General features: G+C 33.4%; 1 protein-coding gene across 2 annotated transcripts in view; it reads right to left on the reverse strand.

Moving 5' to 3' along the window:
* The window catches only part of LOC127739449 (forkhead box protein N3-like), a 60,488-nt gene that overhangs the window by 21,209 nt on the left and 21,308 nt on the right, over positions 1–17,971 (reverse strand). For both annotated transcript variants that reach the window (XM_052251233.1, XM_052251230.1), the window contains exon 2: positions 16,245–16,325. In XM_052251233.1, the coding sequence (XP_052107193.1) occupies positions 16,245–16,261 (17 nt within the window). In that variant the 5' untranslated portion in view covers positions 16,262–16,325. The remainder of the gene's footprint in view (positions 1–16,244; positions 16,326–17,971) is intronic.

The raw sequence follows: 17,971 nt of genomic DNA on the forward strand, positions 1-17,971 counted from the left end.
CTAAAGAGCCAGTGTTGCTCACCTTGGTCTATGTGCATATATATCAAACAAAGGACACTCTCCAACATATTGTAGACGAGAATAGATTTCATGACGAAAATCTCTATTTTGTTGATCTTGTATTACTGATATTTAAGTCTGTTTACTTTTTCTCTATCTTCTTTAGTTTTTGCTCAAAACACAAAAGAAGGTAAAAAAAATAATCATTTAAGGGCAATCACTCCTATGAAGAGTGACGGTTTACTAACTATATATCACCAAAATTTGACTTTTTAATGGATCTTGCCTTGCTGACCATTTTAGTGATTTAAAGTGTTTATTTATCTATTGTAATTTAAATCATATAAGGCATGACAGAAAAAAACATGTTTCTCTCTAAATATCATAGTTAACATGATAATAGGCAAAAATGGACAAAAATGGTAAATTTGTCATTTATGGGCTATAACTCCTGTAAGAATTTGTCGAACAGTTTTGACGTATATGGACAACTGGTAGAGCTCATAATTCTGAACATTTTTGCACCTTTCAGATTTTCTCTATTTATAAAGGTTCAAAAAATAACAGACAAAACTTGCATATTACCCCTATGTCCTATTTTTAGCCATGCCTGCCATCTTGGTTGGCAGGCGGGGTCATCAGACACATTTTTAAAACTACGTACCCTAATGATGATTGTGGTCAAGTTTGGTTAAATTTGTCTAAGTAGTTTCAGAGGAGAAGATTTTTGTAAAAGATTACAAAAATTTACAAAAAATTGACTATAAAGGGTAATAACTCCTGAAGGGGTCAATGGACCATTTTGGTCAAGTTGACTTAATTGTAGATCTTACTTTGCTGAACATTATTGCTGTCTACAGTTTATCTCTATCTATAATAATATACAAGATAATAACCAATAAAATGCTTCGCTGGGGCGCAGCTTGATACGACCGCAGAGGTCGAACCCTGAACAGTTGGGGCAAGTATGGACACAAAATTCAAGCTTGATACAGCTATGACTTTGGATTGTCATTAAATACACAGGATGAATGTGGTGTAAGAACTGGAAAAAATTTAATTTACCTATTATGGTGGAATATCCATAAACTAAATTGTTTGTTAATTTCAATATATCAAAGAATATGTAGAATTCAATGTTTGATGTAATGTAATAAAGTTGAAATTTGGACCGTTTTTGTTCAATGTGGACCAATTTGGTAACATGTATAAATAATCAAAAATCTAAATACATGGGAGCCCATTTAAATACATCATAAAGGTATTAAAATAGAAAGTGACATCATAGTCATGGCTAAAAATAAACAAAAATCCTTAATCAGCAACATTTAAAGAAATATCTAAAAATAAAATTCCTTTGTAACCATAAAAGCCCATTTAAATACATCATAAAGATATTAAATTAGAAAATGACATCATAGTCATGGCTAAACATAGCAAAAAATCCTTAATCAGCATCATTTAACAGTAATATCTAAAAATGGAAATTACATCATAAAGGTATTAAAATAGATAAACAAAATTCGTAAGGGTTCCGCGGAACCCAGTGTCTCGCCTACTTTTGGTGTTAATCGCAGGCTCAACAAAAATGAGGAAAAAAATTAATAAAAATATTCCCCTCTATACTATGTTTTGATTGTAAGTAGCTTCTGTCCCAGTTTGGTAAAAATCCAGGATAATTTATGAATCTAATAAATGTTTTAAAAACTTAAACTGCAGAATGTATGTAATGTTGACTGGAAGAAAAACTAAGTCCATTTATAAGTAAAATACAGAAAAAATGGAACAAAATTTTATCAAAATTTCCTTCTAGATACTAGCTTTTGATCATAAACAAGCTTCTGTCCAAGTGTGGTACAAATCCAGGATAGTTTAAGAAAGTTGTTAAAATTTTAAAAACTTTAACCACAGAGTGAATGTAATGTTGACTGGCAGAAAAACTAAGTCCATTTATAAGTAAAATACGGAAAAATGGAATTTTTTTTTTACAAAATTTACTTCTGGATACTATCTTATGATCATAAACAAGCTTCTTTCCAAGTTTGGTATAAATCCAGGATAGTTTAAGAAAGTTATTAAAATTTCAAAAACTTTAACCACAGAGTGAATGTAATGTTTCCTGGCAGAAAAACTAAGTCCATTTATAAGTAAAATACGGAAATATGGAATTTTTTTTTTACAAAATTTACTTCTGGATACTATCTTATGATCATAAACAAGCTTCTTTCCAAGTTTGGTAGAAATCTAGGATAGTTTAAGAAAGTTATTGAAATTTTAAAAACTTTAACCACAGAGTGAATGTAATGTTAACTGGCAGAAAAACTAAATCCACTTATATGTAAAATTCGGAAAAAAAGGAATTTTTTTTTTACAAAATTTACTTTTGAATATAATCTTATGATCATAAACAAGCTTCTGTCCAAGTTTGGTAGAAATCCAGGATAGTTTAAGAAAGTTATTAAAATTTCAAAAACTTTAACCACAGAGTGAATATTTGTGGACGCCGCCGACGACGACGGAATGTAGGATCGCTATGTCTCGCTTTTTCGACAAAAGTCGAAGGCTCGACAAAAATGACATCATAGTCATGGCTAAAAATAAACAAAATCCTTAATCAGCATCAGCAACATTTTATAGTAATATCTAAAAATAAAATTCCTTTGTAACCATAAAAGCCCATTTAAATACATCATAACAGATATTAAAATAGAAAATGACATCATAGTCATGGCTAAACATAGCAAAAACCTTAATCAGCATCATTTAACAGTAATATCTAAAAATAAAAATTTCTTTGCAACCATAAAAGTAAAATAGAAAATGACATCATAATCATAGCTAAAAATAAACAAAAATTTTTTTTATTGGCAAATTTTAAATGGAGTTTATTATACTAAAACAATAAATTTGCAACCATAAACATGATAAAACCCCATTTAAACACATCATAAAAGTATTAAATAATTCAACTACATCATAAGGCTATAAAAATAGAAAATGACTTCATAGTCAAGGCTAAAGGTAAACAAAAATCCTTCATCAGCAAAATTTTATATTGGCAAATTTCCAATGAAGTTTATTACACTAAAATTGTTGGCAAATTTCCAATGCATTTATTAACAATAAAGTTATTGGCAAATTGCCAATTTACATAATTTAAAAGCAGTGTAGATGAGATATTTAAATGAGTTTGAATTACCAACCTTACACTGCTTTTAAATAATGTTCTTTACTCAATTATTTGTCTATTAAAAATGGAAACCCTTGTTTTTTAACCTTTTTTCCCCTTATTCCTTAAACATTAGAGCCATAACCCCCCCCCCCCCCCCCCCCCCCCCCCCCCAAAGCCAATTATTACTTTCCAATGTAACTTAAATTTCCAATATACATAATTTTAAATTTCAATTCCTCATGATATATAACCGTATCATTATTATTTTCTTTCATATATAAATCTGAAACAACCATCTTTAAATGGAAAATTTTAAAGAAAAAAAAAGGAAAAAAAAAAATCCTACCTCCCACACATTTTTTCAACCCCCTTTTGATTCATCATCCCCCACCTCAATCACAACCTTCAATTTGTGGTATGGTACATTGCAATACAATTTCACAGAGATCCATACACTTGAACACAAGTTTTTGTTGCAAACTAAAAAATCCTTATTTTTGACCAATATTTGGCCCCTTATTCATAAATGTTTGAGCAATTAACCCCAAAACTCAATTCCTACTTTCTCTTCGTGATAAAAAATAACTAACTTAAAATGTAAATTTTAAACAAAAAAAAAAGGAAAAAAAAAAATTACCCCTTTTTTGACCCCCGCCCCCTTATTATTCACCACCCCCACCCCCCTTTCCCCCCAAACCAAGCTCAATAACAGCCTTGCCTTTGTGGTATGGTACCTTGTAATACAATTTTAGAGAGATCCATACACTTGAACACAAGTTATTGTCTAGAAACTAAAAAATGCTTATTTTAAACCCCTTTTTAGGCCCCTTATTACTAAACGTTTTGGGCAATTACCACAACACTCAATTCCAGCTTTCCCTTTGTGAAATGGAACCTTGTAGTAAAATTTCAGAAAGATCCATACACTTACACACAAGTTATTGTCATGAAACTAGAAAAATGCTTGTTTTTTGCCCCCTTTTGGCCCCTTATTCCTAAAATTTTGAGGCAATTAACCCCAAAATCAATCCCAGCATTGACCCTTTGTGATATGGAATCTTGTGGTACAATGTCAAAGAGATCCATATGCTAACACACAAGTTATGTCTGGAAGTTACAAAAATGCTTATTTTCGGCCCCTTTTTGGCCCCTAATTCCTTAACTGTTGGTACCATAACCCCCAAAATCAATCCCCACCTTCCTATTGTGGTATTGAACCTTATGGTAAAATTTCATAGAGATCCATTCACTTAAACTAAAGTTAGAGTGCGAAAACCATTGTGTATTCGGACGACGACGCCGGACGACGACGACGCCAACGTCATACCAATATACGACCTCAAAATTTTTTTGCGGTCGTATAAAAACAGCTAAATTTCCTTAAAATTACCAATTCAGCGGCAGTAACCCAACTATAGGTTGTCTGATTTGTCTAAAAATTGCAGGGCAGATAGATCTTAACTTGATGAACATTTTTACCCAATGTCAGATTTGCTCTAAATGCTTTCGTTTCAGAGATATCAGCCAAAATCTGCATTTTACCCCTATGTTCAATTTTTAGCCATGTCAGCCATCTTGGTTGCAGGCAGGGATGATTCCAGGTGTTTTCAAATGGGTCCCTTGACTATCAAATTTGGGAATTTTTTTATGCATAAAATCTTAACGAATTAACATTATTTCCTATAAAAACTGAAAATGTATTAAGTTTTACCTGTACACTGCTGTACGAAGTTGTAACATTTGGAATAATCCTGGACAGGCTATTGATTATGATATACATATGATTACCAGATCACTTGACATTTAGCGGATTGAGACCAGGGAAGTTGTTACATGAAAATCATTGCACATGATGCACTATCTTTTGAAGGCATGCATCTTAGTTAGGTGTTACCTTTTACATATAAAGCAGCTAAGATATACCACTGAAAAAAATCATCCATTGGGTTTTTTTTTCAACAACAGGTCATCTTTATAAATTTACCTTGATGTAAATGGATTTCAAATTTAAATGGACAACTGTTGAAATCAGCGGAAAAGTAATTACAAAAGTTTTAGAACTTAATTGATAAGAAATTTTTTTGTGATTTTTGCTTGCTGTTTAATATGCAGGAGGTTGCCATAAATTTACTTAGGGACTATTATTCTAATGTCCCAGTTTTACCTTAGTTGTAACTCTAAGAAACAGGAAATCTAAGCATTGAACCATTGTATTATAATATTATTTGGATCATCTTCACAAGTTTTGAAACAGTTCCATAATGTGTTGACATCCTATTTCATGAATAATCTATCAACATGTAATTTAAAAAAAAGTTCAGACAGTCAGACTTTTGTCATGAGGAAATAGAGCCAGACAAAATACCAAATATAAAACGTTTCCATCATATAATATAAACGGCTCTGCTGGGCGATCTGCTTTTACGATATTGGCGCCCATTAAATTCATCAATGTTATATCAAAATTTAAATTTTGCTCTTTGCCAAGGTCTGTTTTTACTAGACCCATTTTGACAAAAATATCTTTTTTATCGCCCTTGGCGATCTGCTTTTATGATAGTCCAAATAATTATGACTTCTTGAAAGGCTATTTAATTGTTTTTGCTGTCGTAGTAAGGCATCACAGCAAAAAAATAAAATTGACCTTTCAAGACGTCATAATTATTCAGATTACTTTTACGAGATCAAATACTCCCATATCGTATTTTCATTGAATATGAGGGGTCTTATTCTGCTGCATGTTAACCACATGTTGAAATAATTGAGTCGTTTTTAATAAAATGCGATCGTTGACAGCATTCTTATCCGGATTTTAAAACGCTTTGACGATAAAATTAGAAAATTATAGTTGCCTAAATCCAACAGAAACATTTCCGGAAATATCAAATTTTATTTCTTTTCCTGAATTGGGAATTTATGTTTGCATAAATTTTTTTGGGGCCGCCAGCCGACATAAGGGCTGCAAAGCGGCCCTAAATTATATAGTAGAATCATCCCTGGCAGGACCGGGTCATTGGAAACATTTTTTAAACTAGATACCCTTAAAATGTTTGTGGCCAAGTTTGGTTAAATTTGTCTCAGTAGTTTCAGAGAAGATTTTTGTAAAAGACCACAAAAATTTACAAAAAAAATTGTTAAAAATTGACTATAAAGGGCAATAACTCCTTAAGGGGTCAATTGACCATTTTGGTCATGTTGACTTATTTGTATATCTTACTTTCCTGTACATTATTACTGTTTACAGTTTATCTCTATCTTTAATAATATTCAAGATAACTAATAAAATGCTCCGCTGGGCGCAGCTTGATACGACCGCAGAGGTTGAACCCTGAACAGTTGGGGCAAGTATGGACACAACATTCAAGCTTGATACAGCAATGAATTTGGATTGTGATTAAATATTTGACACAGCATAGGTTTCTGACACAGAATGAATGTGGTCTAAAAACTTAAAAATTCTTAATTTACCTATTCAAACCATATCATTATTATTTGCTTTTATATATAAATCAGAAATAACCAATTTAAAATGGAAAATTTTAAAGAAAAAAAAAGGACAAAAAATCCCCCCCCCCCCCCCCAATTTTTTGAACCCCCTTATGATTCATCATCCCCAAACTCAATCCCAGCCTTTCCTTTGTGGTATGGTACCTTGCAGTACAATTTCAAAGAGATCCATACACTTGAACACAAGTTATTGTCTGGAAACTAGAAAAATGCTTGTTTTTTGGCCCCAAATTCCTAAACATTTAGGGCAATTACCCCCAAACTCAAACCCAGCTTTCCCTTTGTGATATGGAACCTTGAAGTACAATTTCATAAAGATCCATACACTTACACACAAGTTATTGTCCTGAAACTAGAAAAATGCTTGTTTTTTGCCCCTTTTTGGCCCCTAATTCCTAAAATTTTGAGGCAATTATCCCCAAAATCAATGCCAGCATTCCCTTTGTGGTATGGTACCTTGCAGTACAATTTCAGAGAGATCCATACACTTGAACACAAGCTATTGTCTGGAAACTAGAAAAATGCTTATTTTTGGCCCCTTATTCCTAAATATTTAGGGCAATTACCCCCAAACTCAATTCCAGCTTTCCCTTTGTGATATGGAACCTTGTAGTACAATTTCATAAAGATCCATACAATTACAAGTTATTGTCAGGAACCTAGAAAAATGCTTGTTTTTTGCCCCTTTTTTGGCCCCTAATTCCTAAAATTTGGAGGCAATTACCCCAAAAATCAATCCCAGCATTCCCTTTGTGATATGGAATCTTGTGGTACAATGTCAGAGAGATCCATACACTAACACACAAGTTATGTCTGGAAGTTACAAAAATGCTTATTTTTGGCCCCTAATTCCTTAACTGTTGGTACCATAACCCCCCAAAATCAATCCCAACCTTCCTTTTGTGGTATTGAACCTTATGGTAAAATTTCATAGAGATCCATTCACTTAAACTAAAGTTAGAGTGCGAAAACCAATGTGTCTTCGGACGACGATGCCAATGTCATACCAATATACGACTGCAAATTTTTTTTGCGGTCGTATAAAAACTGCAAAATTTCCTTAAAATGACCAATTCAGGGGCAGCAACCCAACAACGGGTTGTCTGATTCGTCTGAAAATTTCAGGGCAGATCGATTTTGACCTTATGAACAATTTCACCGCATGTCAGATTTGCTCTAAATGCTTTGGTTTCAGAGATATAAGCCAAAATCTACATTTTACCCCTATGTTCTATTTATAGCCATGGTGGCCATCTTGTTTGGCAGTCTGGGTCATCAGACACATTTTTTAACTAGATACCCCAATGATGATTGTGGCCAAGTTTGGTTAAATTTGGCCCAGTAGTTTCAGAGAAGATTTTTGTAAAAGTTAATGACGACGGACGCCAAATGATGAGAAAAGCTCACTTGGCCCTTTGGGCCAGGTGAGCTAAAAAACAGACAACAGGAAAACATAACAGTGACAAATGAACCATGAAAATGAGGTCAAGGTCAGACGAAACCTGTAGGACAGACATGTACACTTTACAATTGTTCAACACATTAAAAATAGTTGACCTACTGCTTATAGTATCTGAGAAACTTTAACCTCGATAACTAATCCATGAAACTATGTCTAGGCCAGCTGAAGCCTGTCTGACCAACATGTAGAACTTGCAAGGATCCCATATACAAATATTTATATCATAAATCTCATAATAAGGGAAAAATTCACATGACAAATTTTTTTTTTGTAAGCAGCTGCTGAACCATGAAAATGAGGTCACGAACTATAGACATATGACAGGTGGAAACTTTGTAACAAAAGTGATTTATATATATATACAAAGTATGATGCAGCCAGGTCTTCTACCTTCTTAAATATGAAGCTTTATACGAATAGTTTGTGCTGCCACCGACAGATTATCATATCTTAGTTATGCTGAAACAAGTTGCAGTCGCAACAAAATCTGGAAAGAATTTTATGTGTGAGATTCTTATATAAGAATGCACACACAGAAATGTCTTATATAGATATAAGAAGATGTGGTATGAGTGCCAATGAGACAACTCTCGAACCAAGTCACAATTTGTAAAAGTAAACCATTATAGGTCAAAGTACAGCCTTTAACATGGAGCCTTGGCTCACACCGAACAGCAAGCTATAAAGGGCCCCCCAAAATGACTACTGTAAAACCATTCAAATTGCCTGCTTTACTGACCATTGATTTTATGTTGAAAGTCTTAAAAATTAAGGTTTTACTACAAGTATCACATAAACTCAACATTTTAAACAAGAGGCTGTCGAGCAAGGGTCCGGAAACGGTCATATTTGCCAGTCATGTCCTAAGATGAAACTATTTGTCCTAAACAAGTAATTGGGATTTAGGACAAATTGTATTTTTTTACAGAAGTAATTTCGGTCATTTCATTGACTCAATGTTTGAAATCGGATTTCTTAATCGCCATTTTGCACTTGTGATCACTTGTTTTTGTTTATAATCCCTTTCCTGTAATAAAACTGCCACTACAGTAGTTTGATAATCCTGAGGGCCCTCCTAATATCTATATCAATGCCTCAGGGAAACATTGGCTAATGATCGCTAATCAATTTTTACCTGTGGTTTTAATTCACACCTGACAGTGATTACAAGCTCAGAATAATATCTTTAAAACATTAAAGTTCCCTGACAAGTGTATTCATTATTTATTCACTTTTCATCAAAGACAGTCATCAATTCTGATTTAAAAATTAAATCTAAATTTACGTAGAAAAAAGTATTTTTTCATGAGTAACACATGTGCTTTATTTAATATGTAAGACGCATGCGTGAAATTGTCTTCAGCAAATTTAATATTTAATCGTATAATGCAAATTGATTTCATGCTAAATTAAACGAGAGCAACTATTATCTGTTATATTCAAACACTTTTAAAGGTAATGAAATAAAAAAGCCATAAAAAGCCGGTGATTTCCTGTCGATTTGATAAACAAAACAAATCCCGGAAATGAATCCGGAATTATTCGTACTTTAAAATATCGCAAACTTTTGTCAAATCGAAAGAACTGTAAGCAATGTCTGAGAAATTAACCATTTTGAGTCATTAAAATCATTTCAATTTTGGACTGTTGCCTTCCCTAAACTGTCCTTCATGGTAATGGTAAGACATTTACTTAGTAAATGCGATGAAACAGCAATACAAGTTCGTCATGTTCGTTGATGCTATGAATATAGTCAAGTTGATATCGACAATTTGAAAAGGGCACCAACTTTTCAAACATCTCAAAATGACCAAAATTGTCTGGAAAATTTCCGGATCCTTGCTGTCGAGTGACAGCAAACCGGATTTTCCTGCAGAGCTCGAACCCTGAACAGTTAAGCAAGTATGGACACAACATTTAAGCTTAAAACAGCTCTGAATTTGGATTGTGATTGAATATTTATAATAGATTATTATCTAATTAATAATGAAAATGATATTTGCAAATCTGAACCCCAAACAGGATCATGTAAAAATTAAACATTTACACACACAACAAAAATAAAATACCACATAACAACTGTGACATCTACCTTCATAACATACATGACTTAAAAAAAATAGTTATAAAGAAATTTTGATGTTATCATTACTGGTTCATGGAATAAGTTTGAGTTATTTCCCTTTGAACAGAAATATGGTTTAACATAGTACTCTAACATGAGATATGATCACTAAAAATAGTTCTCTAAAATTAGATATGATGTAACACAATGTAATGTAATGAAAAATATCCTTTTTAAATAAAAATAGATTATTATCTAATTAAATTCATCAAAAAAATTTATATATATGGCATTTAGAAAATTAGTTTATACAGAATAACAAACAAACCTACCACAAAATTCTTCAAACAATTTACAAAAGAAAAGAAAAAAAAATCCAAAATGTCATTTATCATTAATACAATGTCTTTTAAAAAATCTTTTTGAAAATGAGTTATTTCCCTTTGTACAGAAATGGATTAATTCATCAAAAATTTAATTATTGGGATAGGGCTATAACTGAACAACGAGAAAAGCTAAAACCATGAAAAATGAACTTGACCTTCATTTAGTCACAGGAAACAGCATATCTAAATTTGAAAAAATTTCTTCAAAGCGTTTTCATGTAAATGAACGGACACTGTTTGGCAGCCAAATGTCCAAACCCCTGCCGTACATCCCCAAATCAACAACTGATTTTTACTAAGAAAATCCAGTTAAAAATCCATGTCAATGAGGTCAAGGTCAGATAACTCGTCAGACAGACATGAAAACTTACTATTATTCCATACACCAAAAATAGTTGACATATTGCTTATGATAATTGAACAAGCATTCTGAGAGTATTGCATGGCAATACATAGTCCCCTACCGAGAAAAAATTCATTTTACTGGAACAAAATGCTAACTTGTTCTATAACTTGTCATGGTGTAAACAAAAAGTAAATATCATGTCAATATCTTCAAGCATGACTAAAAACAGTGTGGAAAACTGATTATATGAGTGAAAAAAACATTAGATATGATTAATAGTTCTCTAAAATTAGATATGATGTAATACAGTGTATATATATTTTCAAATTATAATCAAATATAATTAATAGTTCAAAATATTTTTTCTTTCATTTGTCACAAACTAATATAGATTTGTAACTTATCTATAAAATGTCAACAACTTTTATCTACACAATGTAATGTATTGAAATATATACATTAATAAAAATAGATTATTATCTAATTAAAGGATTTCTCTTCTTTAAATTTTTTTTTATATATATAAAGCATTCAGAAAATTAGTTTATACTAAATAACAAACAAACCTGCCAAAAAATTCTTCAAATAATTTAACAAAGAATGTCTTTTAAAAAATGAGTTATCTCCCTTTGTACAGAAATACGGTTTAACATAGTACTCTAACATTAGATATGGTCCAGAGTTATGGTCCATAACTCTGGACTAAATCATCAGACAGGAACAAAATTCGAACTTGATCTATAACTTGTCATGATAAAACTATATACCAAATATCAAATCAATATCTTCAAGAACGAAGAAAAAAAGTGTGGAAAGCTGATTTGCCGGACTGACCAAAGGACAGACGGACAGATGGACAGACGGACGGAGTGCAAACCTAAAGTCCCCTTCGATGACTAAAAACAGACCAAAACACAACAAGAGTGCACACGCTGAAATGTCTCGCCTTCTTTACTAATCATTGATATTATGTTGATAGTCCTAAATATAAAGCTTTATTACAACTGTCACATAAACTTAACATTAACCAAGTAAACTAAACATTGACCAATGAACCATGAAAATGAGGTCAAGGTCAGATGAACCATGCTAGGCAGGCATGTACAGCTAACAATTCTTCCATACAACAAATATAGTTGACCTATTGCTTATAGTTTAAGAAAAACAGACGAAAACACAAAAACTTAACACTGAGCAATGAACCTTGAAAATGAGGTCAAGGTCAAATAAAACCTGCGTGACTGACATATAGATCATAAAATATTTCCATACACCAAATATAGTTGAACTATTGCATATAGTATTAGAAAAAAAGACCAAAACTCAAAAACTTAACTTTGACCACTGAACCATGAAAATGAGGTCAAGGTAAGATGACACCTGCCAGCTAGACATGTACACCTTACAATCATTCCATACACCAAATATAGCTGACCTATTGCATGCAGTATTAGAAAGAAAGACCAAAACTCAAAAACTTAACTTTGACCACTGAACCATGAAAATGAGGTCAAGGTCAGATGACACCTGCCAGCTAGACATGTACACCTTACAATCATTCCATACACCAAATATAGTAGACCTATTGCATACAGTATAAGAAAAACAGACCAAAAAAAAAAAACTTAACTATAACCACTGAACCATGAAAATGAGGTCAAGGTCAGATGACACCTGCCAGTTGGACATGTACACCTTACAGTCCTTCCATACACCGAATATACTAGACCTATTGCTTATAGTATTTGAGATATGGACTTGACCGTGAAAACTTAACCTTGTTCACTGATCCATGTATTGAGGTCGAGGTCAAGTGAAAACTGTCTGACGGGCATGAGGACCTTGCAAGGTACGCACATACCAAATATAGTTATCCTATTACTTATAATAAGAGAGAATTTAACATTACAAAAAATCAGAACTTTTTTTTCAAGTAGTCACTGAACCATGAAAATGAGGTCAAGGACATTGGACATGTGACTGACGGAAACTTCGTAACATGAGGCATCCATATACAAAGTATGAAGCATCCAGGTCTTCCATCTTCTAAAATATAAAGCTTTTAAGAAGTTAGCTAACGCCGCCGCCGGATCGCTATCCCTATGTCGAGCTTTCTGCGACAAAAGTCGCAGGCTCGACAAAAACTTAGCATTGACTACTAAACCATGAACATGAGGTCAGATGATACCTTCCAGACAGTTTGTATACCTTACAATTATTCCATACACGTAACTTTTTGCATTTTTTTTTTAATATGTTTAGTTTCAATTTAGCAGTGCATTGTTAGCCTTTTTGGATGGCTGTAATGTTATTTTGTACTAATATATGTATTTGTTGTAAATATACAGGTTGCACTATAATAAACCATTCATTCATATAGCTGACCTATTGCTATTAGTATTTGAAAAATAGACAGAAACATAAAAATCTAGCATTGACCAATGAACCATGAAATGAGGTCAAACACAGATGATACTGGCTAGATAGACATGTACACCTTACAATCATTCTATACACCAAATATAGTTGACCTATTGCTTATAGTACAGGAATAACAGACCAAAACACAAAAACTTAACATTGACCAATGAACCATGAAAATGAGGTCAAGATCAGATGAAACCTGCCAGACTGAAATGTACCCTTTACAATCATATCATACACCACATATAGTTGACCTACTGCTTATAATATCTGAGAAAAGGACCTTATCATGTAAACCCTGTCTGACGGATATGTACACTTTGCAAGGAAGTCATATACCAGGCATCGACATTTCTGCTCGTCTGATCGTCGGAGGCGACTAAAATTTGCTGGGGACTACTGTGTTGCCAATTGTCAATAGTCCAATGGACTTCTAAAATTTCTATGCCTGATCATGATGTTACATCTTAAATCTTACTAAGATCACCGTGTGTGCTCTGTTGATTTCTTGTGCTAACGTGTTACATGTTTTTCTTTAATATAAAAAATAAATAGTGGAATATTGATTTTTCCCCCAAGTATTCTAAATTTAGACTCTCATTTTGATTGGACAATGGGGGTAATTAGCTCAACCACTATCACTTTTGACAGAGGACGATGATGGACGGGATATCGCAAAAATTTCGATATAGACTTGAAATAAACTGCTTCACTGAGCGCAGCTGGATACGCTGGCAGAGGTCCAACCCTGAACAGTTGGGGCAAAAATGGACACAATATTCAAGCTTGATACAGGTCTGAATTTGGACTGTAATTAAATATTTGACATATTATAGGTTTCTGAATAAATGTAGTCAAAGAACTTGAAATTGGTTATATGAATTGAATTTATATTCAATTAAAGATTTCTTGCTGTTGTGCAATACACTGTGCTGTTGCGCAATACTTAGTAAATCTGTTGTCCGACTATAAACAAATAAAGGTCAATTTCTTCTCAATGTCATATTTTAAATTAATGAAAATCAGTAGGGAGATTACATCAATAGCTATAAATAATTCACCAAAGTTTCATGAGAACTGCTGAAAGCGTTTTTGAGTTATTGTCCAAAAACTTGAACCCCCCCCCCCCCCCTTTTTAATGAATAAAACCCCATAACTCAGAAATGTAAAATCTAAAATTTATATAATCCTTAAGGGAGCTTACATCAACAGATATAAACAATTCACCAAAGTTTCATGAGAACTGCTGAAAGCATTTATGAGTTATTGTCCGAAAACTGGAAAACTCGGAAACATTAAATCTAAAATTTCTAAAAATCCAAAAGGGAGCTCATGTCAAAAGATATAAACAATTCACCAATAATTTCCTGCAAGTTGGTGAAAGAATTCCTGAGTTATTGTCCGAAAACTGGAAAATCCCCCTTTTTAGCTCACCTGGCCTGAAGGGCCAAGTGAGCTTTTCTCATCTCTTGGCTTCCGTCATCGTCCGGCGTCATCGTTAACTTTTTACATTTTGAACTTCTTCTAGAGAACCACTGAATGGAATGAAACCAAACATGGCATGAATGTTCCTTATGAGGTGCTGACCAAGTGTTGTTACTTTGTAGCGGATCCATTATCCAAGATGGCCGCCAGCGGGGGACTTAGTTTCACATGGGACCCTATGGGAAATACATACAAATGTCTTCTTTTAGAGAACCACTGAATGGAATGAAACCAAACATGGTATGAATGTTCCTTATGAGGTGCTGACCGAGTGTTGTTACTTTGAAGCCGATCCATAATCCAAGATGGCCGCCAGCGGGGGACTTAGTTTAACATGGGACCCTATGGGAAATACATACAAATGTCTTCTTTTAGAGAACCACTGAATGGAATGAAACCAAACATGGCATGAATGTTCCTTATGAGGTGCTGACCAAGTGTTGTTACTTTGAAGCTGATCCTTCATCCATGATGGCTGCCAGATGGGGACAATGTTTATCAAAGGTCCCTATGAACAATACATACAAATGTCTTCTTTTAGAGAACCACATACTGAATGGATTGAAACCAAACATGGCATGAATGTTCCTTATGAGGTGCTGACTAAGTTTTGTTTCTTTGAAGCTGATCCTTCATCCATGATGGCCGCCAATGGGGGTTTGGCCTCACTCATTATTAGGGTATCTGTTATGATTTTAATCTATTTTTACATAATTTCCAAAACCAAAGTAGAATCAGGTGAGCGACACAGGCTCTTGAGAGCCTCTAGTTTAATGAATAAAACCCCAAAACTCGGAAACCATAAATCTGAAATTTATAAAAAACGAAAGGGAGCTCACGTCAATAGATATAAACAATTCACCAAAGTTTCATGCATATTGGTTAATGTTTTTTTGAGTTAATGTCTGACATGTTGACGACGGACGGACGGTCAACGGTATCCATAATATGTCCCGTAAACGGGCATATAAAAAGTATAAATTAACAAGCCTGAAATCAAGACAGACCTAGATTTGATCAATTATTATGATCCAACGGCAAATTAAAGAAATCTTTTGAAAATTCCCAATGGTCGTTGTTGTTAAAATTTTCCCTACTTGGTTTTTAGTCATTCCCACACAAATATAAACTTCATAGGAGAGAGACCTGATGGAGCGATTTCTTATCAATTATAATGGCCCTCACCCCAGCCAAAAAAAACCAAAAAGACGAGGAAATCTGACAGTACAAAAAAGAATATGACCAAAATGTTCGGGTTCGGGAGTTCCAGCCAAATTGCCTAAAAATTTTGACTGGCTCGAGTATCATGTTATGAACAAGATGGGGAAAATGTACTGCAAGATATGCAGAATGTATGACAATCAGAAGAAATTAATTTCATACACTCAATTACTCACCAATCGTTTTCCCTCATTTTGACTGATATCTTTGTAATGTTGTGTATCTCTATGATTCTTTCATTTTCTGTTAAATTTTACCTTTAATGAAAACAGGTAAACATGGTAACAGAGTTTGAGAAAAAATGTCAATTTATCTACAATTATTTAAGCTGTAAATGTGAAATTGTCTCCTGGTAACATCATTCTTTCACACCAGGGATGATTCCAGGTGTTTTCAAATGGGTCCCTTGACCATCAAATTGGGAATTTTTTTATGCATAAAATCTTAAGACAATTACAAAACTAAAACAGTAAATGTATTTTACCTGTACACTGCTATATGAAGTGGTAACACTTGGAATAATCCTGGACGGGCTATTGATTATATTTATATGATTACCAGATCGCTCCACTTTTAGTGGATTGAGACCAGGGAAGTTGATACACGAAAATCATTGCACATGATGCACTATCCTTCAGTGTAGGCTTGCATCTTAGCTACAGCATGGTAACCTTTTTACATATATAACAGCTAAGATATACCACTGAAAAAAATGATTTCAAATTGAAATCAGTAATCGGGAAAGTCCAGCGCCATATGCACATTTTGGCATAAAATGGTGCATAGAGTGACAAATGTCAGCGCCAGTGTAGTGCACAATATTTTTGCTTTGTATCTAAATGTTTTGATATCGTAAAATGTATTTCCTATTGTGTTTCGCGTTGCCAAATTCGTGTAATCAAAGCACTGTAAGCGCTGTAGGCAGTTAACCAAAAACCAAGGAAAACATAATTATGAAAACTGTGGCTATGTTGCTTCATTTTTTTTAAGATTTAAAAGAACAAACATTAAACATTCATATATTGTGCATTTATGTTCATTTAATTAATTAATTATTAAGGCAAATAATTCATATTTTATCAAGGTTTTCAAAAGCAACGCATATATCAAGTATATTTTTAATGGTCATGTGTCTGCAGTGGTACAAGTTCGAAATGATTGCAGTTGTTCTAGTTGATAGTTAACGTTGGTATTAGTTGACTGTTAGAAGTTCAAGTTGACTAAGTACGAGCTTGTAATAGTATGCATGGACTTGCTTCCCTGGAAAGAAAACTGAGTTTGTGTTCTACAGTGCAAAAGTTATGAGACACAAATCAGACAAATGTTTACTACTACGGGGATCAAAGGTGAGGTCTGACTGACCTGCCCATAGTAAATATAAATGACCCACGCCTTCACCCCAAGTCCATGATGTCTAAGTTTGGAATAAAATGACAGGTGATTATAATAAAGTTGGTCAAACACTCTTGGGCTTGAAAGATATGTTTTCTTTAAAATGAGCCATATTAAAATGAAATTTTTTATAGAACCAGAAATTTTTCAAAATATAATTAAGGTAAATTCTTTAAACCTACTCATTTTTTGCATCAATAAAATTTTATAATAAACAAGAAATAATTGTAACAGAATGCTGTTACGAAGTCTCCCAAACAAAGCTGCCATAATTATTCATTCCCATGGTCGCCTGACATTGGGCAAAGTCTAGTACACATTGATTAGGTCTAGTAAAGTGATATGCATATGTGATGCCTATGAGATTGACCTTGTATGTCATTCAAATCTGTTTGAAATGACGAACAGGAATGAATATGGTTTAGGAGTTGGTATCTCAAACTTTTACAAGTTCTTAAAACACACACAAGAGGGGATGGGGTGACCTTAGGGACTAACCCTATATTTCATT

Source organism: Mytilus californianus, unplaced genomic scaffold (genome assembly GCF_021869535.1).
Source record: "Mytilus californianus isolate M0D057914Y unplaced genomic scaffold, xbMytCali1.0.p SCAF_4, whole genome shotgun sequence".
Lineage (NCBI taxonomy): Eukaryota > Metazoa > Mollusca > Bivalvia > Mytilida > Mytilidae > Mytilus > Mytilus californianus.